The sequence below is a fragment of the Saccopteryx bilineata genome, chromosome 2 (genome assembly GCF_036850765.1).
Source record: "Saccopteryx bilineata isolate mSacBil1 chromosome 2, mSacBil1_pri_phased_curated, whole genome shotgun sequence".
Classification (NCBI taxonomy): Eukaryota; Metazoa; Chordata; class Mammalia; order Chiroptera; family Emballonuridae; genus Saccopteryx; species Saccopteryx bilineata.
In genome coordinates this window covers 1,828,745-1,852,459 of record NC_089491.1, presented here as the reverse complement: position 1 = coordinate 1,852,459, position 23,715 = coordinate 1,828,745, and the positions used below count along the sequence as shown (strand labels likewise).

Genomic DNA, 23,715 nt, shown 5'->3' with positions numbered 1-23,715 from the left:
CCACTGGCCAGGGTCAAAAGCCAATGTTTTTTATAGAAAATACATGAAAAGATGACAAATTGATTTTTTTCTGGGAGACTTTCACAAGAAACATTGATTATAAAGGCTTCCAGCAAAATTTTTTTACCTGTGAGGAAAGAGCTTTCCTCCAGGAAAAGGGGTCTGGATTTGCTGAGGGCTCCGAGAGAGACCCCCGTCCGACAGGGGCCTGGGGGCCTCAGTTTCCCCTGTGTGTAGAGTTGGGGCCGTGAGGTTTCCGGGGCGTGCGTTCCGCACGACCGGGCGGGGAGTGTGAGCGCGGCCCTGCCGTCCCCAGAACCTCGTGCGCTGGTGCGACTCCGCGCCCTGTAAGAACGGCGGCAAGTGCTGGCAGACCAACGTCTTGTACCGCTGCGAGTGCTACAGCGGCTGGACCGGCCTCTACTGCGATGTGCCCAGCGTGTCCTGCGAGGCGGCCGCGCGGCAGCGAGGTAACCGGCACCCCCTTCCCGGCCCAGGCGGGGAGCCCAGACCTCACGTCCCCTGCCCACCTGCTACCCACTGTGTCCCCCGCAGGCATCAATGTGACCCACCTGTGCCGGAACGGGGGGCTGTGCGTGGACGCGGGCAACACGCACCACTGCCGCTGCCAGCCGGGCTACACGGGCAGCTACTGCGAGGACCAGGTGGACGAGTGCTCCCCCAGCCCCTGCCAGAACGGGGCCACCTGCACTGACTACCCCGGCGGCTACTCCTGCGAGGTGGGGGTCTGTCCCGGGCGAGGGTGGGCGTGTGTCTGCTGGGTCATCGAGGGCTGGGAGCCAGCACAGTAGGGAAGACGGACACTTTTAACCCCTATGAAGTGAGAGCCGGGTGATCGGGGAAGACTGCCTGGAGGAGGTGTCCTGTGTGTGTGTTGGGAAAGAACGTGTACATTGAGAAGTTGGACAGGGTTTGGCCTCCACGGGTTTTTCCCTTGGGGCTCATCTAATACCCACCCTGAGACCCCCCACATTTCTCCCTAGGGTTTGGCCCTTGCTCTGGGCAGTGACTCTTAGCTTACCAGGGTAGGGCCCTTCCCAGGGGTCATCCAGGTGAGGGGAACCTAAGACTTCACTAGGCGAGAGGGCAGCCTGTGGGGCTCTGTCAGCATACAGGGGTGACAGTCCACGCCCCTGCTGCCTGAGGAGCCATAACCCCCCACCCACCCTTTGCCCGTCTCCTCGCAGTGTGTGGCCGGCTACCACGGGGTGAACTGCTCTGAGGAGATTAATGAGTGTCTGTCCCACCCATGCCAGAATGGGGGCACCTGCATCGACCTCACCAATACGTACAAGTGCTCCTGCCCTCGGGGCACACAGGGTAAGGGTTGTCAGACCCAGGACTGGCATCTGGGAGAAAGTGGGCAGTCCAGCGTCCGGGACCCAGCCAGAGCTTCATGGAGGCGAGAGGCGGGTGCAGGGCCAACAGAGGGAGCCTGTCCCAGCCTCGGGCACCCAGCAGCCGCCCAGTGCCAGCTTCCTGGTCATCTGTGTGGTCCCGGCCCTCACCCTTTGCCCGGGGATTCCGTGGGTGGGAGCAGGGCCCAGCGTGCGGCCGGCACAGGTCCCTAACGCGCCCAGGCCCCTCCCTGCAGGGGTGCACTGTGAAATCAACGTGGACGACTGCAACCCCCCCATCGACCCCGTCTCCCGGGGCCCCAAGTGCTTTAACAACGGCACCTGCGTGGACCAGGTGGGCGGCTACAGCTGCACCTGCCTGCCTGGCTTCGTGGGTGAGCGCTGCGAAGGCGACGTCAACGAGTGTCTGTCCAACCCCTGTGACGCCCGTGGCACCCAGAACTGCGTGCAGCGTGTCAACGATTTCCACTGCGAGTGTCGTCCTGGCCACACTGGTGGGTGCGGTGGGCCTGGCAGGGCGGCGGCCCGGGCTGGGCTGGGCTGGGCCGGCCTCACACCCTCTCTGGTCCCCAGGGCGCCGCTGTGAGTCGGTCATCAATGGCTGCAAAGGGAAGCCCTGCAAGAACGGGGGCACCTGCGCTGTGGCCTCCAACACCGCCCGCGGCTTCATCTGTAAATGCCCAGCGGTGGGTGCAGCTGCGCGGGGCAGGGGTTGGGAGGGCCCCCTGGTCAGAAGGTAGCAGCTGAGCCCCACCTGCTCGGAGGTCCTGGCCCTGCATGCACGCCTGCCGGAGGTTTCCGCCGTCCTCAATTTTTTTTGTGACAGAGGCAGAGGGACAGACAGGAAGGGAGAGAGATGAGAAGCATCAATTCTTCATTGCGACACCTTAGTTGTTCATTGATTGCTTTCTCATATGTGCCTTGACTGGGGGGCTACAGCAGACCGAGTGACCCCTTGCTTGAGCCAGTGACCTTGGATCTAAGCTGGTGAGCTTTTTGCTCAAACCAGATGAGCCCGCGCTCAAGCTGGCGACCCCGGGGTCTCGAACCTGGGTCCTACACATTCCAGTCCAATGCTCTGTCCACTGCGCCACCGTCTGGTCAGGCAGTAAACTTTTTTTTTTAGAGCAGTTTTATATTTATAGAAAAATGGTGCAGAAAGCGGAGATTCCCGTATGTCCCCTCCTGCCACATTCCCAGGTTCCTGTTGTTAGTTAGCATTTTGTCTTCCTGTGGGCTGTTGTTGCTGTCAACATAGTTACTCTTGATGGGCCGATGTGGATACATTGTTGTTAAATCAAGTCTGCAGTATTCCCTGGGGCAACAGGGTTGCTCCTGGCCTGGCACTGCGTTCTTGGGTTCTGACAATGCCCCCTGTGACAGGTGCACGTGACAGTCACGTGGAGGTTTTCAGTGCCCTAAAATCACCCTGTGCCCCCCCTCTGCGTCCTCCCTCCCAGGCCACCCCCAAGCCTTCTGTTGTCACGGAGCATCTCTGTGAAGGGTCCTGGTCCTGCCACCCAGAGCAAGGCAGCCAGCCGGTCGCTCTCCCGGCCGGGGCCCGTGGGTCTGGGGAGCCAGCCGCTCTGACGCCCCCTGTGCCGCCCCCCCCCTCCTGCAGGGCTTCGAGGGCGCCACCTGTGACAACGACGCCCGGACCTGCGGCAGCCTCCGCTGCCTCAACGGCGGCACCTGCATCTCGGGCCCGCGCAGCCCCACCTGCCTGTGCCAGGGCCCCTTCACGGGCCCCGAGTGCCAGTTCCCGGCCAGCAGCCCCTGCGTGGGCAGCAACCCCTGCTACAACCAGGGCACCTGCGAGCCCACGGCCGAGAGCCCCTACTACCGCTGCCTGTGCCCCGCCAAGTTCAACGGGCTCCTGTGCCACATCCTGGACTACAGCTTCCGGGGCGGCGCGGGGCTGGACATCGCCCCGCCGCAGATCGAGGAGGCCTGCGGGCTGCCCGAGTGCCGCCAGGAGGCGGGCGACAAGGTTTGCAGCCTGCGCTGCAACAACCACGCCTGCGGCTGGGACGGCGGCGACTGCTCCCTCAACTTCAACGACCCCTGGCAGAACTGCACGCAGTCGCTGGAGTGCTGGAAGTACTTCAGCAACGGCCGCTGCGACAGCCAGTGCAACTCGGCCGGCTGCCTCTTCGACGGCTTCGACTGCCAGCGCGCCGACGGCCAGTGCAAGTAAGCCAGGCGGACGGCCGCTCCCCGGGGCGCGGTGCCTGGGCTCCGGGGGGGAGCAGGCTGGGGGCGGAGGGCCCCTGAGCTCGCATGGGGCCGGACGCTGGCCAGGGGAGGGCGCTCCCGTCGTGGACAGGGCAGGGCGAGCCCCAGGTGCCAGGAGACCTGAGCGTCCCGTGTCCCGTCCCCCCCCCCCCCCGTATGACCAGTACTGCGAAGACCACTCCCATGTCCCGCCCCCCCCGCAGCCCCCGGTAGGACCAGTACTGCAAAGACCACTCCCATGTCCCGCCCCCTCCCCCTGCAGCCCCCCCCATGACCAGTACTTCAAGGACCACTCCCGTGTCCCACCCCCGCCCCCCGCAGTCCCCCCCCCGTATGACCAGTACTGCAAGGACCACTCCCGTGTCCCCCCCCGCCCCCCGCAGCCCCCCCCCCCGTATGACCAGTACTGCAAAGACCACTCCCATGTCCCGCCCCCCTCGCCCCCGCAGCCCCTGGTATGACCAGTACTGCAAAGACCACTCCCATGTCCCGCCCCCGCCCCCCGCAGGCCCCCCCCCCCCGTATGACCAGTACTGCAAAGACCACTCCCGTGTCCCGCCCCCCCCACAGCCCCCGGTATGACCAGTACTGCAAGGACCACTTCAGCGACGGCCACTGCGACCAGGGCTGCAACAGCGCGGAGTGCGAGTGGGACGGGCTGGACTGCGCAGAGCACGTGCCCGAGCGGCTGGCGGCCGGCACGCTGGTGGTGGTGGTGCTCATGCCGCCCGAGCAGCTGCGCAACGACTCGTTCCACTTCCTGCGGGAACTCAGCCGCCTGCTGCACACCAACGTGGTCTTCAAGCGCGACGCCAGCGGCCAGCAGATGATCTACCCTTACTACGGCCAGGAGGAGGAGCTGCACAAGCACCCCATCAAGCGCTCCCTGGACGGCCTGCTCGGGAGCGGGGGCGGGCGCTGGCGCAGGGAGCTCGACCCGATGGACATCCGCGGGTGAGTGAGCGTGAGCGGCGACGCGCTGCCCGGGCCCTGTGTGACTCGGGGCCGCCCCCAGAGCAGCGTGCTCCCCGCTTGGTGGGACAAGAGACCAAGGTTCCAGCAGGACCCGCCGCGGGCCAGGGGCAGCGTTCCTACCCGGGGCTCTTGACCCCGAGGCCCACACCCTGGGGTCAGCTCCCACGGAGGGACCTGCCGGGAGGAGGAGAAGGGGGTGCTTCGAGCACCCTAAGGCAGGGGTCCCCAAACTTTTTACACAGGGGGCCAGTTCACTGTCCCTCAGACCGTTGGAGGGCCGGACTATAAAAAAAACTGAACAAATTCCTATACACACTGCACATATCTTATTTTAAAGTAAAAAAACAAAACAGGAACAAATCCAATAGTTAAAATAAAGAACAAGTAAATTTAAATCAAACTGACCAATATTTCAATGGGAACTATGCTCCTCTCACTGACCACCAGTGAAAGGGGTACCCCTTCCGGAAGTGCGGTGGGGGCTGGATAAATGGCCTCAGGGGGCTGCATGTGGCCCGCGGGCCGTAGTTTGGGGACCCCTGCCCTAAGGGAACTGCAGAGGGTGGCAGAGCCAGGACGGGCGGGCGCTCTGCGAGGAGTCTGAGGGGCGGGGCCCTCCTCCCCAGGCTGCCCCTCATCTTGAGTTCTGAGAGCACCTGTCTCCCCGGGGACCCATCAGGGTGATGCCACCAGGGTCACACAGGGCGAGTCCCAGGAGGCAGTCGCAAGCAGGGCGGGCGCGGGGGGGGGGGGGCTGGGGCCGGGACCCTGACCCCCCGCGTGCCCGGGGAGGAGGCCTGGGGCCGGGACCCTGACCCCCCGCGTGCCCGGGGAGGAGGCCTGGGGCCGGGACCCTGACCCCCCGTGTGCCCGGGGAGGAGGGAGGCCTGGGGCCGGGACCCTGACCCCCCGCGTGCCCGGGGAGGAGGCCTGGGGCCGGGACCCTGACCCCCCGTGTGCCCGGGGAGGAGGGAGGCCTGGGGCCGGGACCCTGACCCCTGCGTGCCCGGCCCGCCAGGTCCATCGTCTACCTGGAGATCGACAACCGGCAGTGCGTGCAGTCCTCCTCCCAGTGCTTCCAGAGCACCACCGACGTGGCCGCCTTCCTGGGGGCGCTCGCCTCGCTGGGCAGCCTGAACATCCCCTACAAGATCGAGGCCGTGCAGAGTGAGTGGCCCTCCCGCTCAAGGCCCAGCTGACGGCCCGTCGTGCGGGTTGGCCCCCTGGGTGGGGTCAGGGGTCACGACCCAGCCCCCCTCCGCCCCAAAAACAAAATCAAAAACGTGCTTGCTCTTTCCGTCGCTCGCCATCCACGGGTGCCTGTGCCGTCCAGAGTTTGGGGAGCATTGTTCTAGAACCTTCCGCCTGGCACATCCTTCCTACTGAAGTGACAGCTGCCGGCGGTAGGGCTGGCCCGGGGGACACGCACATCCGCTAGAAAGTGGGAGCTTTTTTCTCTCTCTCTCTCTCTCCCCCCTGCCCCTCCCCCTCAATTTTTCTTTGTTGGGTATTATTTCAAAATCATTACAGCTTTTTAAAAAGGGGAGAGAGGGGGAGAGAGAGGGAAGAATTGATCGGTGTCATGTGAAGAGTTGAAGTTTGTATCTTGAAAATCCCTGTAAATCCTTTGTCTTAACAGCTCAGTGTGAGTGCAGTTGATTCCAAGTTGCTTAATCCTCCTCCTTAAAGGAGAGGGAAGTAAAACCGCCTCCAGACGCCCAGGGCGGGGCGCAGAAGAGAGAATTTTAGCGATAGTTTGCAATTCTGATTAATTGCGTTCGAAATGACCTTATTTTGGGGGGCGGGATGGAGGAGAGGGGGTGAGGAAGCTCTCGGCCGCGGAACACCAGTCCGCTGCCCCCCTGGCTGCCGGCCTGCCGCGGAGCCGCGGCCCTGACGCCCGGGCCCCCGTGCCGTCCGCAGGTAAGACGGTGGAGCCGCCCCCGCCCCCGCCGATGCACTTCATGTACGTGGTTGTGGCCGCCATCGTCCTGCTGGTCGTCGTGGTCTGGGGGGTGCTGCGCTCTCGCCGGCGCCGGCGGCAGCACGGCCAGCTCTGGTTCCCCGAGGGCTTCAAGGTGTCCGAGGCCAGCAAGAAGAAGCGCCGGGAGCCCCTGGGCGAGGACTCCGTGGGCCTCAAGTGAGCGGACGCCGCCGTGGTTTCCCTGGGGGGCGGGGGGGGGGCGCGGCTGGAGGGACCGGCGGGGCCCACGCAGACCAGACCCGCCAGGCGCGGTGGGTCGGCCCCTTGGTGCCTCGGGGTTTCCTGGGGGCCCCCCACCCCGCTCAGTCTCGCTGCCCGCCTCCCCGCCCCCCCCCCCAGGCCTCTGAAGAACTCCTCAGATGGCGCCCTCATGGACGACAGTCAGAACGAGTGGGGTGACGAGGACCTGGAGACCAAGAAGTTCCGGGTGAGTCGGGGTTCTCCCCCGGCTGGGGGTGGCGCCTGCCTCCTGTCCCCCACCCCTGCCCAGTGTGACGGGGCTGGCTCTCTGCTTGGCCCCCTTCTTCAGTTTGAGGAGCCGGTGGTTCTTCCGGACTTGGATGCCCAGACAGACCACCGGCAGTGGACCCAACAACACCTGGACGCCGCCGACCTGCGGGTGTCCGCCACGGCCCCCACGCCGCCCCAGGGCGAGGCCGACGCCGACTGCATGGACGTCAACGTCCGGGGGCCTGGTGAGTGGACACCGGCCCGCGGGGGGGGGCTGTCCGGCCGGGGTCCGTCTCATCCGTCAGCCTGCACTTCCCTGACCCTGTCATCCACCTCCCTTCCTCCCCTGAACCCCTGGAGTCAGTATTCTGAAAGCTGAGTGGGGGCGGGGGTCTCAGTTCTCACCTGGCTGACTCCCCAGGACCACTCTGCACTGTACATTGATTTCCGCTCCCAGAATGCTTCCTTGGAGACATCTGAAGTGTTGGTTTCCAGCCTGCATTTCCGTGCCATCTTTTTCTGTGGGTGCGTTGTCTGCGCAGTCTCACGGCGCCCACGCAGAGCCGCCAGTCTCTGTTGCCCACAGGTCTGTTCATCGGCCGCTGGACTTGGCTCTGTCTTTTGGGAAGCTCGGATTGAATCTGGTGGCCCCCAGGCCCAGTGTGTAGGGACACCGCTGGCTGGGCCACGTGCCACGTGTCCTCACAGGGCTGTCCACTGAGTCGGGACCGTCACTGCCATGGCCAGAGCCGCTGCCGGGGGGGGGGGGTGGCCGGCCGTCCTGACCGTGCCCCTGCCCTGTCCTCCCTGCAGACGGCTTCACGCCCCTCATGATCGCCTCCTGCAGCGGCGGGGGCCTGGAGACGGGCCACAGTGAGGAGGAGGAGGACGCACCTGCGGTCATCTCCGACTTCATCTACCAGGGTGCCAGCCTGCACAACCAGACAGACCGCACCGGCGAGACCGCCCTGCACCTGGCCGCCCGCTACTCCCGCTCCGACGCGGCCAAGCGCCTGCTGGAGGCCAGCGCCGATGCCAACATCCAGGACAACATGGGGCGCACCCCGCTGCACGCCGCCGTGTCGGCCGACGCGCAGGGTGTCTTCCAGGTGGGCACCTCCGGCGGCCCCTGCCCGGCTCACCTGCCGTTCCGGTCTGGGCTGCCCTTCAGTTTGCGGGGACCCTGGAGCCCTGCTCCCCAGCCTAGCCTTAGTAGGGACAGCTGGTGTCTTCACCCCAAGCGAGGTACAAGGTTGGGGAAGGCGTCAAACCCCACGTGTCCTCCTCACCAGGAAGCCAGGCTGGAGAGTGTGCAGCAGGAGGCTCCAGGGGCCTCCTGGGGGCAGGGCCTCCTCCGCGTTCCTACCCGAGACAGGCTCCCCTGTCACCGCAGTGGCCCCTTCCCGGCTGTGGCCAGAGGCGTTAGCCTGTGGCAGCGTGAAGGTTTTAGAGGCTGCTGCTTGTTGTCTGCAAACCTGGGACACGGCCTCGCTGGGGAGCCCAGGATGGGGGTGGACGTAGGGATTTGGGTGCCTGGGTCTCTGGGAAATGTCCCCAGGAGAGGCTCCTTCTGTAAGCCTCCCCCCCCTTCCGTTCCCCAGCTGCAAGGCCCCAGGCTCTGTGCAGTCCTGCCCTGAGTGGGAGGGGCAGGTGAGATGGGGCAGGACCCGGAGGGGTCACCACAGAGCTTTTGACTTCGTCAGTTTTAGCACATTTCTGTGTGGAAGTCAGAAGTGGAGAGTGGAGGTTAGCTGAAAGAGGACAGCGTCAATGAGCCGCTGGAGGCAGGCTCTGACCGTGCTGGTGCAATGGCAGCCTTTCTGTCACGTAGAGACAGGTTCCCCCAGATGCTTTGCAACAGTGAGGCCAGTCCTGCTTGGCACCCAGCTTGTCTCAGCCACCAGCAAATCATGATCACTCCTTTGGCCGGTGACCCCGGGTGGGCGGCATCTGTCCTGCATGCCTGACTGGACACAGGAGCCCAGCGGTTGTGGGTGTGGCTCTAGCCTCTGGAGCCAGGGCCACCCCGTTCTCCTGCCTGGCTCTCCCAGCAGCAGCAGCAGGCACAGCCCTGCCCTCCCTGCCTTCTCCCTCTCGGCTGTCCAGACCCCCAGAAAGGCCTCGGGCTCTGCCTCGCCAGCCTGAGACGTTCCCTCTCGCCCAGATCCTGATCCGGAACCGAGCCACAGACCTGGACGCCCGCATGCACGACGGCACGACCCCGCTGATCCTGACCGCCCGCCTAGCTGTGGAGGGCATGCTGGAGGACCTCATCAACTCCCACGCCGACGTCAACGCGGTGGACGACCTGGGTACGCCGGGCCGCCGCTCGGTCTGCCGGGGACCGGCCGCTGCCGCCTGCTCTGTCCCGACTGACCGCTCTGCCTCTCCCACACAGGCAAGTCGGCCCTGCACTGGGCCGCCGCCGTGAACAACGTGGAGGCTGCGGTCGTGCTCCTGAAGAACGGCGCCAACAAGGACATGCAGAACAACAAGGTGAGCTGGGGGCCGGCCTGGGACCTGGGGCGGCCAGGCTGCAGGTCACTCCTCCCCCCCAGCGTGGGACCTGGGGCGGCCAGGCTGCAGGTCACTCCCCCCCCCAGCGTGGGACCTGGGGCGGCCAGGCTGCAGGTCACTCCCCCCCCCAGCGTGGGACCTGGGGCGGCCAGGCTGCAGGTCACTCCTCCCCCCCAGCATGGGACCTGGGGCAGCCAGGCTGCAGGTCACTCCTCCCCCCCAGCGTGGGACCTGGGGCAGCCAGGCTGCAGGTCACTCCTCCCTCCCTCCCCAGCGAGGGACCTGGGGCGGCCAGGCTGCAGGTCACTGCCCCTCCCTCCCCCAGTGAGGGATCTGGGGCGGCCAGGCTGCAGGTCACTCCTCCCCCCCAGCGTGGGACCTGGGGGGGCCAGGCTGCAGGTCACTCCTCCCTCCCAGCGTGGGACCTGGGGCGGCCAGGCTGCAGGTCACTCCTCCCCCCCAGCGTGGGACCTGGGGCGGCCAGGCTGCAGGTCACTCCTCCCCCCCAGCGTGGGACCTAAGGCGGCCAGGCTGCAGGTCACTCCCCCCCCCAGCGTGGGACCTGGGGCGGCCAGGCTGCAGGTCACTCCTCCCCCCCAGCGAGGGACCTGGGGCGGCCAGGCTGCAGGTCACTGCCCCTCCCCCCCCCAGCGAGGGACCTGGGGCGGCCAGGCTGCAGGTCACTGCCCCTCCCTCCCCCAGTGAGGGACCTGTGGTGGCCAGGCTGCAGGTCACTGCCCCTCCCCCCCCCAGCGAGGGACCTGGGGCGGCCAGGCTGCAGGTCACTCCTCCCCCCCAGCGTGGGACCTGGGGCGGCCAGGCTGCAGGTCACTGCCCCTCCCTCCCCCAGTGAGGGACCTGGGGCGGCCAGGCTGCAGGTCACTCCCCCCCCCAGCGTGGGACCTGGGGCGGCCAGGCTGCAGGTCACTCCTCCCCCCCAGCGTGGGACCTGGGGCGGCCAGGCTGCAGGTCACTGCCCCCTCCCCCCCAGCGAGGGACCTGGGGCGGCCAGGCTGCAGGTCACTGCCCCTCCCTCCCCCAGTGAGGGACCTGGGGCGGCCAGGCTGCAGGTCACTGCCCTTCCCTCCCCCAGCGAGGGACCTGGGGCGGCCAGGCTGCAGGTCACTGCCCTTCCCTCCCCCAGCGTGGGACCTGGGGCGGCCAGGCTGCAGGTCACTGCCCCTCCCTCCCCCAGCGAGGGACCTGGGGCGGCCAGGCTGCAGGTCACTCCTCCCCCCCAGCGTGGGACCTGGGGCGGCCAGGCTGCAGGTCACTGCCCTTCCCTCCCCCAGCGTGGGACCTGGGGCGGCCAGGCTGCAGGTCACTGCCCTTCCCTCCCCCAGCGTGGGACCTGGGGCGGCCAGGCTGCAGGTCACTGCCCCTCCCTCCCCTAGTGAGGGACCTGGGGCGGCCAGGCTGCAGGTCACTCTCCCCCCCCAGCGTGGGACCTGGGGCGGACAGGCTGCAGGTCACTCCCCCCCCAGCGAGGGACCTGGGGCAGACAGGCTGCAGGTCACTCCTCCCCCCCAGCATGGGACCTGGGGCGGCCAGGCTGCAGGTCACTCCTCCCCCCCAGCGTGGGACCTGGGGCGGCCAGGCTGCAGGTCACTGCCCCTCCCTCCCCCAGTGAGGGACCTGGGGCGGCCAGGCTGCAGGTCACTCCCCCCCCCCAGCGTGTCACTCCCCCCCCCCCAGCGTGGGACCTGGGGCGGCCAGGCTGCAGGTCACTCCTCCCCCCCAGCGTGGGACCTGGGGCTGCCAGGCTGCAGGTCACTGCCCCTCCCTCCCCCAGTGAGGGATCTGGGGCGGCCAGGCTGCAGGTCACTCCCCCCCCCCCAGCGTGGGACCTGGGGCGGCCAGGCTGCAGGTCACTGCCCCCTCCCTCCCCCAGCGAGGGACCTGGGGCGGCCAGGCTGCAGGTCACCCCCCCCCATTCCACTCCTTTCTGACCAGGGACCCCCTCCCCCAAACCATTGACTTAACACTCCTGGGCCTCCACTTTCTAGCCTGTGGAGTGTCCCTGAGAACCGGGGCACCCACACCCAGGGCCACTACCGCCACAGGGCATTCGTCCTAGGACAGGGAATGACCTGCACCTTCTCTCTGTGCTCAGCTCTCACCGGGCAGGGCGGGGCGACCGGAGGGGGCGGGGGTGGAGCCACAGGCTGGTTGGTGTCGAGGGGGGCTCGGGCGCTGTGCGGCCCCCGATGTAACGGAAGTGGCTGCCCTCCCCGCTGGGGAGTCCACACCTCTGGGCCGCTGTTCCATCGTCTCCCCTGCAGCCACGAAACTTTTCTCCCAGTTACAATCTGACCCCCCTCGTGTCCTGAGGTCATACTGAGCTCCTCTGCGTACTTGGTCCGGAGGTGTGGGCACCCCTTCCCCTTGGCTCCACTGACCCCCCCCATTGCTTTTCAACCTGGGGTCTCCCTCCCCTCCTCCCTCTTGGGTGAGCCGACACAGCAGCATTGGGCACCAGGGGGTGCTGTGGTACACAGCTCCCGAGTCCCTGGTGGGGACATTGGGCAGGCTGGGCCGCAGACGCAGGGACTGGGCATCGGGCATCAGGCCATTGCCAGGGCCTTGTGTGGGCACCCCCCATGCAGCAGCCTGGAGGAGACACATGGCAGGCACATCAGCTGTACAGACGAGAAACCAAGGCCCAGGGAAGGAGCTGACGTATCGGGACTGTCAGGATGGGGGACTCCCCTCCCAGTGCCCACGCATACACTTGAGGGGATCCCCAGGGCCCGTGTTTGTGTCTTTGCAGCTTTAGGGACAGAGGCCACACTTTGTTACATTTCCCGTGGTGTCTGTGATCCCCACAAGGGTAAACCTCCTGATTTAGAATAGAATAATAGGTCATTTAGATGACCTTTGACCTCTGGGTGGGTCAGAGATCTTCTTAAGGCTTTTGTTTTTGAGAAGACATGATCAGGCTTGATGAGGCGGTGATGCGGTGATGCAGTGGATAGAGCGTTAGACTGGGACACAGAGGACCCAGGTTCGAAACCCCGAGGTCACTGGTTTGCATGCAAGCTCACCAGCTTGAGCACGAGGTTGCTGGCTTGAGCGTGGGATCATAGACTTGACCCCACAGTTGCTGGCTTAAGTCCCAAGATCACTGGCTTGAGCCCAAGGTCTCTGGCTCGAGCAAGGGGTCACTCACGCTGCTATAGCCCCCCCCCCCCCCGGTCAAGGCACATGAGAAAGCAGTCAATGAACAACTACGGTGCTGCAACAGAAAATTGATGCTTCTCATCTCTCTCTCTCTCTCTTCCGGTCTGTCCCTATCTGTCCTTCTCTCTGTCTCTCTCTCTCTCACACACACACACACACACACACACACACACACACACACACACACATGAGTTAGGTGATGGTAGGATGCTGGGGTTGGGTCACAGGAGCTCTGTCCTCGGCAGGGTTGCGGAGTCAGACCGCTGGTCCCTCTGGGGATGGGGCACCGGTGAGGCTGACCCTGCCTGTCCTGTGCCCTTGTCCCCAGGAGGAGACGCCTCTGTTCCTGGCCGCCCGGGAGGGCAGCTACGAGACCGCCAAGGTGCTGCTGGACCACTTCGCCAACCGGGACATCACGGACCACATGGACCGGCTGCCCCGGGACATCGCGCAGGAGCGCATGCACCACGACATCGTGCGGCTGCTGGACGAGCACAGCCTGATGCGCAGCCCCCAGCTGCACGGCGCCCCCCTGGGCGGCCCGCCCACCCTGTCGCCCCCGCTCTGCTCCCCCAACGGCTACCTGGGCAACCTCAAGCCGGCCGTGCAGGGCAAGAAGGCCCGCAAGCCCAGCACCAAGGGCCTGGCGGGCGGCGGCAAGGAGACCAGGGACCTCAAGGCCCGGCGGAAGAAGTCGCAGGACGGCAAGGGCTGCCTGCTGGACAGCGCCAGCGTGCTGTCCCCCGTGGACTCCCTCGAGTCGCCCCACGGCTACCTGTCGGACGTGGCCTCGCCGCCCCTCCTGCCCTCCCCGTTCCAGCCATCCCCGTCGCTGCCCCTCAGCCACCTGCCTGGCATGCCCGATGCCCACCTGGGCATCGGCCACCTGAATGTGGCGGCCAAGCCCGAGATGGCGGCGCTGGGCGGGGGTGGCCGGCTGGCCTTCGAGCCGGGACCGCCACGCCTCTCCCACCTGCCCGTGGCCCCCAGCTCCGGCGCGGTCCTGGGTGCTGGCGGCAGCGGTGGCGGCGGGGCCGTGAATTTCACCGTGGGCGGGACCGCGGGCTTGAACGGCCAGTGCGAATGGCTGTCGCGGCTGCAGAACGGCCTGGTGCCGAACCAGTACAACCCCCTGCGCGGGAGCGTGGCCCCTGGCACGCTGAGCACGCAGGCCCCTGCCCTCCAGCACGGCATGATGGGCCCCCTGCACGGCGGCCTCTCGGCCGGCGCCCTGTCCCAGATGCTGAGCTACCAGGCTCTGCCCAGCACACGGCTGGCCACTCAGCCTCACCTGGTACAGACCCAGCAGCCAAACTTACAGATGCAACAGCAGCCAAGCATCCAGCAGCAGCAGCAGCAGCAGAACCTGCAGCCGCCACCCCCCCAGTCACACCTCGGTGTGAGCTCGGCCCCCAACGGCCACCTGGGCCGGAGCTTCCTGGGCGGGGAGCCGAGCCAGGCAGATGGGCAGCCGCTGGGCCCCGGCGGCCTCGCCGTGCACACCATCCTGCCGCAGGACAGCCAAGTCCTGCCCACCTCCCTGCCCTCCTCCCTGGTCCCGCCCATGACCACCGCGCAGTTCCTGACGCCGCCCTCCCAGCACAGCTGCTCCTCCTCGCCCGTGGACAACACTCCCAGCCACCAGCTGCAGGTGCCCGAGCACCCCTTCCTCACCCCGTCCCCCGAGTCCCCCGACCAGTGGTCCAGCTCGTCCCCACACTCCAACATCTCCGATTGGTCTGAAGGCATCTCCAGCCCGCCCACCAGCATGCAGTCCCAGATCACCCACATCCCTGAGGCCTTCAAGTAAACGCCTGCACCCCCACCCTCCCCTCGGCGGCTGGGGCTTCGTTCACCCGGTTGCTCCCCCAGACGCCGGGTTGACCAAAGGAGCTTTTTTTAAAAAAAAAAGAAAAAAGAAACATTTTTATACGAAATAAGACGTGCATCTGAAATTTTTTTTGAGTATTTATTTATGTACTTTTATTTCACATGAAAACACTGCCTTTTTATTTATGTGTACCGGGTTTTGTTTTTTGGGGTTTTTATTGGTTTTTTTTTTTTTTTTTACTGCAACAGGTGAAGAACTTTTATCTGTTCTAAGGAAGTAAACTAGTTCTTGGCCATTACTTTCCTACTTAGCGTGAAGGTTGTTACGTATTTGTAAAAAATATATATATATAAACAAAGATTCAGGATTTATAAATGCCGTTTATTTATTCTTTTTTTTTTCCCAAAACCCAAAAAGAAATAATGCTCAGAGAAGGGAGGGAGGTTTGAGCCAGTTGTCCAAAAAGCTCTCCCCGGGTGTGCCCGGGCGGGCTGGCTGCCGTTTCCCCAGGACCGCCCCCCACTCCCCGGCGTCAGGAAGCAGAACCTCGACCCCTTGGGCACAAGGATTCATTGGCATCTTCAGTAGGAAAGTGGAAGGGTGCGGTGTCTACGTTTGGGGGCCTCGCAAGTGGGTTTTTAAACACAGGCTTCTGACGGTGTGTTCTCGGGATGCCCACAGTGCCCGCATGCTCGGTGCCCATCGTGGATCTTTGTTTCAAGGGTCAGTGTTACGTGGTTGTGCGTGGGTCTCGCCAGGTCTCGGTCCTTCCGGAAGCTCCTCTGCCCCTGTACACCCCTCCCCCCCATCGGTATGTCAACATTGTGTAGCGTGAGAAGTCGGGCTGCTGGCTGTGCTGCACCCACCGTGGCCCGCGTGGAGGAGGAATCCCACCCTTTTCTGGACAAAGACTCCCCGGGCTGCCCGTGTGTCCCCCGCCGCCGCCGGACACCCCAGCACCTCAACCTGCGCAGTCTTCCAGGTTCAGCGGAAGGCGGACTGGTGTCGCCGGGGGCGGGGCCTCTCTGCCCGGGGACCCGTGTGGATAGACTTGGCCGGAGCCACCCACAGCAAGGTTCTGGGAAATCCTGGGTGTGTCTGGCCTCGGTGTGCAGGGGCCGTTGCTCCTGGGCCTGGTGGGATTGCAGCTGAGGCGGTGGCCTTGGGGACCATAGGAGCCTGCTCTTGGGCCAACCCTCCTGGCTTTGGGGGGGCGTTGCATCATGTGCCCCGGATGAGGGGTGGAACAGATTCTTACGATATCAAGTATAAGCCTGTGGCCAAGATAATGTCTGTAAATACATTTTTAAAGGTGGATTTTGTTTAAAAAATCTGAATGAACCAGCCTGTTGGAGGTCGTGCTTCTGAGGGGTGTCAGGACGGGTCCCACTCCACGACCCAACAGCCTGGGCCTCGGGACCCGTCGCTGCCCCCACGGCTCCTACGTGACCCCGGGAAGGATCCGCCCGCATGTGCGGGCGGGCATCCCGCCTCCTGGGCAGCTTCTCCCGCCTCGCCGGGGGCGATGTTGTACCATCCCTTGTGGGTATGACCAGACACATCCTAAGATGTTGATTCTTACTTAACTGTGTTTTATAAACTATAGAGTGTAGTTTACAGAGAAAGGAACCTTTTGTAAAACGTAATGACATGCAAAAAAACTGTAGGTTGTAAAAAGGATGTATTTTTTTTATCTTTTTGTTTTTGTTAATGGATTTGCAATAAAAAAAAAAAAAGATACTGATGCCAATCAAGATTTTGCTTAAGTCAGGCTCCTCCCCTTTCTGGGAGGGAGGGAGGGAGGGAGGAGGGACAGGTTCCCTGGGGTCCCTCTGCCTCTTCTGCTGGGAGAGTGATGACACCTCGTCGCCCCCAGCGAGGGCAGGGACACAGTGGACACGGCACAGGCAGCCCCATCGGAGGGACTGGGGTAACACTGGGCTCCGGTTGTCCCATCCTGGGCCCCAGAGGAGTGAAGGCACCGCGTACCCAGCCTTTACTCCTGACAGGCAGGAGGGGCCTCCTGACCCTAGCTGGAGGGCACAGGCAGTCAATCACAGAAGCATCTGGGGTGGGGGGGGGGCAACGTGCGGTGACACAGTGAGCTTAGGAAGGGCTCTGGACCCGGGAGGGTGCTGGCTGAACAGCAGCATTTACTTGGGGATACTGAGCAAGACTGCCAGTCAGACCCTGGCCCTCGCCGGGTCCCTGCATGAGCCCGCCCCCTCCACTTCTTCCTCCTCTCCACCGGGCCCAGCCGCAGGCAGGTAGGTGGGTTCAAACCGGATTCACAGTCTGGCCTGCCTCCTGCCCCCTGGCCTACTCAAGCACAAGTGGGAGCCCCAGCTTTCCTCACCGCGTTTGGAAGCACCCTCCATCCCCAACGGCGCTGGCGCTGGCAACACGGGGAAGGGACAAGAGGTGCCAGGAGAACGGAGTACGGTGACGTGGCCCACCTGTCCGAGGGACTGGCTCAGCCTGGACTCTGCCCAGAGCACACTCAGCACCCCCAAACCCCGTTCCTCAGTGCACGTCCAAGAGAAGTGAAAATAAAGAAGCCCAAGTTCACCCCCATTCCCAAGCAGTGCCTTTGACATTGGCCAGGAGGCTGGACCGCTTCTGGGGCCCATCACTCCGCCGGTGGGCGAACGCCGTGTGGTCCGTCCATCCGCACAGGGATGGTCATTCGGCCAGACGTGAGAGTGCCCCTGGGTGAAGATTCACGCGGGGACCCTTCCCGGGGTGGGTGCAGGGCGAGGCTGAATGGCTGAACATCACCCTTTTTGTTATAAAGGGACACTTACCAGCCTCCACGGAGGAGCATGAAACCCCTGAGCGTGGAGCTTGCGAAACACTCCTGTGTTGTTCCATGAAGTCAGCTCTGGAGCACCTGCTCGCCCATCCGTCCGTGGGGAGCCCAGAGATGCAGCATGCTCCCCCAGGGGGTGCATTCTAGCGGGGGGTGGGGTGGGGAAAGCCAAAGGCTTTCCTCTGGCTGCACTGGGGTCAAATTCTGAAAGAGCCTGGGTGTCCCTGAGGCCAGCACTGCAGAGCCGCCGCCAGGTTATGACCGGCCAGGCCCAGCCCGCCCACTCAGAGGCAGCTCTCTGCCTCCCCCTGCTGGCAGCACCCCACCAGTGCCCCTTGGGCAAACAGGTGGTCCTGATGAGGCCTTCCATGGGTCCGCCGAGCCTCTAGACTCACTCCTGGTGAGTCTGCACCTCACGTCACACTCATGGCCATCTCCTGCCAAGAGCATTATTATCTCATGACATCCGAGGAAGCTGAGGCACGGAGAGGTAGGAGACTTCCCCAAGTTCACCCATTTGAGCCAGGGCCTGGTGATTCCCGGTTCCATGTTCTCATAGTTATTTGAGAGGTCACCTCCCCTTGGAGGACCGGGGAGGTCTGGAGAGAGGTCACTCTGCCTGTCACTCTTCAGACAAGGAAACATACTCAGAGAGGAACTTGCCAACGTCACCGCCAGCAGTTAATGCCACAGCCAGCCAGCCTGGCACTTGGCAACCTGCAGGTGTAGACACGCTTCCCAGCTCCACCCAGGGCCTTATTTTTTCTCCCTTCCCATCTCCAGCATCCACCCCAGACTCCTGTGCCTGTCACTTAGGTCACCACCGATGTTCAGGACTCTCACCTTCCTGTCCTGTCTGTTCCCCGGGCTGATGTGGGCGGAGCAGCTCTGCTGCTCTGAGGCGGCGGGCTGTGCGCTGCAGAGAGTCGGGTCCTTGCCCTGCAGGGTCATCCAGGATTTGGCTGTCCCCACCCATCTGGCCCCAGCAGCCTGCCCCTGGCCTAGAGGCCTGAGACTACCTTCTGGGCTGCTGGTTCTCGCTAGTATCTTGCAGAAAGCCAGGGAGAGGCTATGCTGATGGTGACAGTCTTGCCTGAAAAGCCCCAGAAAATCTCCCTTGCTTTCAGAAGTCAAACCCCCTTGCGGCTGCTGTAGGGGGTCCAGCTTTCAGAGATTCAGCCCCTTGCCACTCCAGAAGTTTCTGTTTGCTTGGGCCACACGTGTTGTGTTTCTTCCATCACCTCCCCCATTCCACAGCCCCAGCAGGTGGGCTCCATGCCTTGCCCTCACTGGGCATTCATTCCCAGCTGTCTGGTGTCCATGCTCCCCAAGGGCAGCGGTCAGGGCTGTCTGTCCCATGTCCTAGCAGGGCCTGGCCCGTGAGACGTCTGCGTAGTTTCTGGTAAGTCTCCGGGGCCAGCACGCAGTCTCCCTGCCGCTCTGGTCCTCTGCCGTCCCTGGTGGGTTCATAGTCAGCATCTTCCTTGCGTTTTCGACTTCATCCCCACCACTTATTTATCGACTTAGATGCCTAGTACTTGGCACAGTGATTCAAAAAGTCCTCTGGGACAGCGAGCTGCCAGGCTCACATCCAGAGGCGACAGAGGAGAGGCAGTGCCATCTCGTGCTGACGACGATGTGCACAGCAGTGACGTTTGTCCAGCCTGGCCATGTCAGTGCTTGCCTGGTGTGGATTTGCTCCCACAAGGCCCTCAGGGGTCTGAGATGCTTCTCACCACGCTAGCCCTCCACCCTGGTCTGCACCCTCTTCTGCTCGGCCTGGGTGCACACTACAGTTGCCCGTACCACCGACAGGGGCCCAGTGCACAGAGCCACAGGACACACTCACCCTAACTTATATCCAAACCTTCTTTCTCCCAGGAGACCTGACTCCCACCCCTGCCTCTCCAACCACTGCCTGCCTCAGCTCTCCTGCCATCTCACTCCACCCCTGAGACCCCACATGCTTCTGCATGGGCCATTCAGCCATCCCCGTTGCATGGAGGCTGCCCCTTCCTCTCTCCAGGCCACCACCTGGGGCAAGCTCCCCCCTCCCTGCCCAAGCTCCCAGGACTGAGGATGCATGTCAGGGCCTGAGCAGGCTGCTTGGCATGAAGCAGGCCTGCCCTACAGACCACACTCAATAAAGTTACTTCATGCTGGGGGGCGTGGCCTCTAAGACTGCAGCCCCGCCCGAGGGCTCCTTTGAGGGCTCTCGGGCTGGCTAGTGGTCAGGAGAGAGCCAACGAGCCCCAGGCTGGGATGCTGAGTGGGAGCCCCTGACCCCCTCCCCTAAAGTGTCACGAACCTGCATGGCAAATAATTCTGCAGGTCTTGGGTGGGACCCCTGGAGGATTAGAAAATTAACACAGAAAGAAAAAGGATGGAATTGGGAAGACCCATTGCACAGCTAATAGCTTGGCCAGAGTAAGTCTCCACCCCTGAACCACTTTATTTATAGGGCAGAGCAAAGTCATTAGCAAATCAAAGAGATCTCTGATACAAAGTCACATTTCCAAGGCAACTCAAGAATTCTCCCAAGTGCGGAAAACCCTCCACCCTGCATAACATCTTAAACTTCACAAAAACAAAGGGTAAAAAGAAAATTGCCTCCAGTCTCTCCGAGGGAGTGGGGGATGGGCTAACATGGAGGTGTGGGGAACTTGGCCTTTAGCAACTTAATCAAGAAAGAGAGGTGGGGGGATAGGCAGCCTGTCAGCTTACTGCTAGTCCCCCACACCTCTGTCCCCCCAAAATCGAAACCGTAAGGACCCTGTCAGCTTGCAGTCTCCAACACCAACGTGCTTGCCATCTGGACCCACACTGTGCAGCAGAAATGCAATGCCAGCCACTATGGAATCTTTAACCTTCTAGTAGCTACATTTTAACTCAGTATATCAAAAATATTATCATTGCAACGTACAATCAGAACTTATTGATAACGGCACTCCAGCACATACTCTGCACTTGGAGCTAGCTCATCACGGTTCCGGCCAGCCCCGTCAGGTGCTCGGTGATGGTCTCCTTGGATGGACAGATCAATGGGAGAGGCTGGCTGTCATAATCGTGGAAACGACAGCCGGCTTCTGCCCATTGTCCTGGCAAACATGCAGTCCTGTGCCATGTGTGCTGTGGGTAATTTGACAATAACTCCATCATGGAACTTTGCATGAGGAGTTACAACTTTGTCCCCTGACTCAGCTACAATTTTTCAGTTGATTCTAACTCAACCTGGGGGGGGGGGTTTCAGGGAGGTGGTTACATTCCTACTGAGGAGTGGACATGGCAGGCAAAGAGAAGGAAGCCTGCCTGATCAAGAATAACAATGGCGCCTGACCTGTGGTGGCGCAGTGGATAAAGCGTCAACCTGGAAATACTGAGGTTGCCGGTTCAAAACCCTGGGCTTGCCTGGTCAAGGCACATATGGGAGTTGATGCTTCCTGCTCCTACCCCCCCTTCTCTACAATAAATAAATAAAATCTTAAAAAAAAAAAAGAATAACAATGGCTTGACCAGGCGGTGGCGCAGTGGATAGAGCATCGAACTGGGATGCGGAGGACACAGGTTTGAGACCCCGAGGTCGCCAGCTTAAGCGCGGGCTCATTTGGTTTGAGCAAGGCTCACCAGCTTGGTTGGACCCAAGGTCGCTGGCTCGAGCAAGGGGTTACTCGGTCTGCTGAAGGCCCGCAGTCAAGGCACATACTAGAAAGCAATCAATGAACAACTAGGGTGTCGCAATGAAAAACTGATGATTGATGTTTCTCATCTCTCTCCGTTCCTGTCTGTCTGCCCCTATCTCTGTCTCTGTAAAAACAAAACAAAAAAAACACAACAACAATGGATCTCATGGCAGCACGCCTCCCAGGCACAGGTCCGGGTGTTCTGCGGCCACAGTCACCCTCCACTCAGTTTGCCCAGTTTCCAGTTCATGCCTGTTGTCCCATCATATCAACAGCACCCCCTCCGGTCCCCAAATTGCTGCATACTCACCCTGCGTGAACCCCAGCGTGACCGGACTGGATGTTCAGGGAGGTTAAGGAAGCCGGGACAAAGGCCACAGAGCACCTAGGTAGCAGGGTAGAGTCTCAACGGCACAGCCGCGGACCACAGAACCCTGTCCTCCACACAAGGCTACCAACAGTTGAGACCCTGAGGAGCCCTCCCCTGGGAGGCTTAGCAGGAGGGAGTAAGAAGGGGAAGAAAGCCCAAGGACCTTGCCTGTCGACTCGGGCATCACAGCTTTCCTTAGTCACCTCATAGGAGTCAGCACCAAGCTGCTCCTTTAACATCGCCCCAGGGCTCCTCCTCGGCCTTGCATTTGTCCATTTGTCCAGGGTGGGCTGGTTTCTGCAGCTTATTGTCTTTCTGGGTTAGATCCTGCCAGGGCCAACCACTCGGCTTCTCAGAATGCCAGAGGGGCAAGTCTGGGCTCCAGCTCTTGGGCTCTTTGCACTCCAGGGTGAAGAGGAGCCCGTCCTGAGCCTGGGAGAATTGTGCTTCCCCCTTTCAGGAGGAGGGCTAAGGACCACATCTCTCTCTTCTCTCTCTGTGGAGTGGTTGGAGTGGTTTGTTGGGACAAAACGACTGCGGAGCACTGTGACCCACCAGGAAGAAGTGGATCACGGGCATGGGGCCCAGGGCCGAGTTCTACCCTGGGATGAAATGGGCTGGGGAACTCCATTTCCGCAAGGCAAATGTTAGCTTAGCAGAGTGGCCACGTCAGATGGGGCTGAAACTCTCCCCACACCCGCCTGGGGCTCTGACAGCGTGGCTGCTCCTTGGCCAGCGTCACAGCAAACAAACAGCTGAACCACACTCCTTCCTTCTTCCCTGGCCTCTGGGTCCCACTGGTGACCAGGGTGCCTTCCCACCCCAGGTCGTGCACCTCGGCCACTGTGGCAGTAGCAGTGGCTGCCCCTGAGAGCTTGGCCACCAGGTGATGTCAGACAGGCACACTTGCCACCCTTCCTGCCTTCTGGAAGGAGCTGGTCAAGTGCAGCAGGATGCTGCTCTAACCCATCCCTGCCAGACAGGTGTGCAGGTGAGTGGCCCTAGCCTCCCTTTGCTCCTGGGGGGGAGGGGGAGAAAGACTCAGATGGCGGCACCCTTTATTCTCTAATATTCTGCATGGGTGGGCTCTGATGGTGCCGGCTGGGTGGGTGCCCGGGTGAGGCAGCAGCTGCGACGGGGAGAAGCAGGAGACAGAGGCCCAGCAGCCTAGCTTTTCGCTGGGACCTTGGGGGTCGCACTCATTCAACACAAATATCCACTCAACAGCGGTTGGAGCCTCCGTCCACGGGACTCTGCGGTTTAGGGGACCCGGCTGGGCCCTCGAGGGGTATTAGAGCAGACGAGAGAGGGGCTGGGGACTGCGCACCCAGTGCTCGACGGAGGGAAAAAACAGTACAGAATGTGTGCATGGAACAAGAGCAAAGGGGCCGGGGAGGTGACCGCGGAGCCGGGAAGGAGGAGGCCGAGGCGAGGCGGGCGGCGCGGCTGGGAGCCGACAGGACGACCCCCGACGGCGCGCACAGGCGTGCAGTGGGACTTCGACAGCAGCCTATGGACTGGGGCCGGCGGCGCCTGCCCCTTCCCGCGCTCTGCAGGGCAGACGGGCATTGATGCCCGACAGCTAGGTGTGGACGGAAACCAATTTCCCGGGCAGTAGTGAAAACAGGAGACGCGAACAGCCGTAACCAGGCAACCAGCGGGCCGCCTCGAGATGCGCACGCGCCATCCGCCGCGGAGGTCAGCACATGCGCAGTTTCAGTCGCTTCCCGTCCGCTTTCAGCCTTCGAGTCCAACGACCGAATGGGAGGAACGCGCCTGCGCCAGGGCGCCGCTTGGGTTCTCGGCTCAGGAGTAGCTGTTCTCGGCGGGTGCACCTGCCGGCATCGGTCGTTCAAGACTGGCTCCACCCTTGAGTCTGACTGAAGAATCGCGACTCTTCTCATACCCTAAAACAAGAAACGGCTGCAAGAAAGAGCCAGAGCCACCCGGGCGACGACTGGGAGCGACCCCCGCACGACCAGCCGGGAAGGTGGGCCAGGGGCGGGGCCAAGAGAGGGCGAGGGACTGGACGAGGCGGGGGGCGGGGCAGAGGGCGGGACCAAAAGATGGGGCATTGACGGATTGGATGCTGGAGGGGGCGGGGCTAAAGGATGCGGCTGTGAAGGAGTTGACGCGGCGGGGGCGGGGCCAAGGATGGGCTCTGGGAAAAATGCGAGCAAGGGGAGGGGTTAATGTAGAGCGGGACGGAGAGATGGGCGGGGCCAAGGAGCGGAGCTAAGGGAAACGCGCTGAAAGACTGGACGCTGAAGAGAGATGGGCGGAGTGAAGTGTCACCTGATGAGGG

At 62.8% G+C, this 23,715-nt stretch overlaps 1 protein-coding gene across 1 annotated transcript in view; it reads left to right on the top strand.

The window, feature by feature from the left end:
- Positions 1 to 16,279, top strand: part of NOTCH1 (notch receptor 1) — a 53,236-nt gene extending 36,957 nt beyond the window's left edge. The window contains exons 20-34 of the mRNA XM_066255719.1: positions 317 to 470; positions 556 to 740; positions 1,209 to 1,341; positions 1,616 to 1,873; positions 1,953 to 2,065; positions 3,001 to 3,572; positions 4,185 to 4,568; positions 5,608 to 5,756; positions 6,513 to 6,729; positions 6,913 to 7,000; positions 7,103 to 7,268; positions 7,837 to 8,132; positions 9,188 to 9,335; positions 9,422 to 9,519; positions 13,049 to 16,279. Coding sequence (XP_066111816.1) covers positions 317 to 470; positions 556 to 740; positions 1,209 to 1,341; positions 1,616 to 1,873; positions 1,953 to 2,065; positions 3,001 to 3,572; positions 4,185 to 4,568; positions 5,608 to 5,756; positions 6,513 to 6,729; positions 6,913 to 7,000; positions 7,103 to 7,268; positions 7,837 to 8,132; positions 9,188 to 9,335; positions 9,422 to 9,519; positions 13,049 to 14,530 — 4,443 coding nt within the window. The 3' untranslated portion in view covers positions 14,531 to 16,279. The remainder of the gene's footprint in view (positions 1 to 316; positions 471 to 555; positions 741 to 1,208; positions 1,342 to 1,615; positions 1,874 to 1,952; positions 2,066 to 3,000; positions 3,573 to 4,184; positions 4,569 to 5,607; positions 5,757 to 6,512; positions 6,730 to 6,912; positions 7,001 to 7,102; positions 7,269 to 7,836; positions 8,133 to 9,187; positions 9,336 to 9,421; positions 9,520 to 13,048) is intronic.
- Positions 16,280 to 23,715: the final 7,436 nt, after the last annotated feature.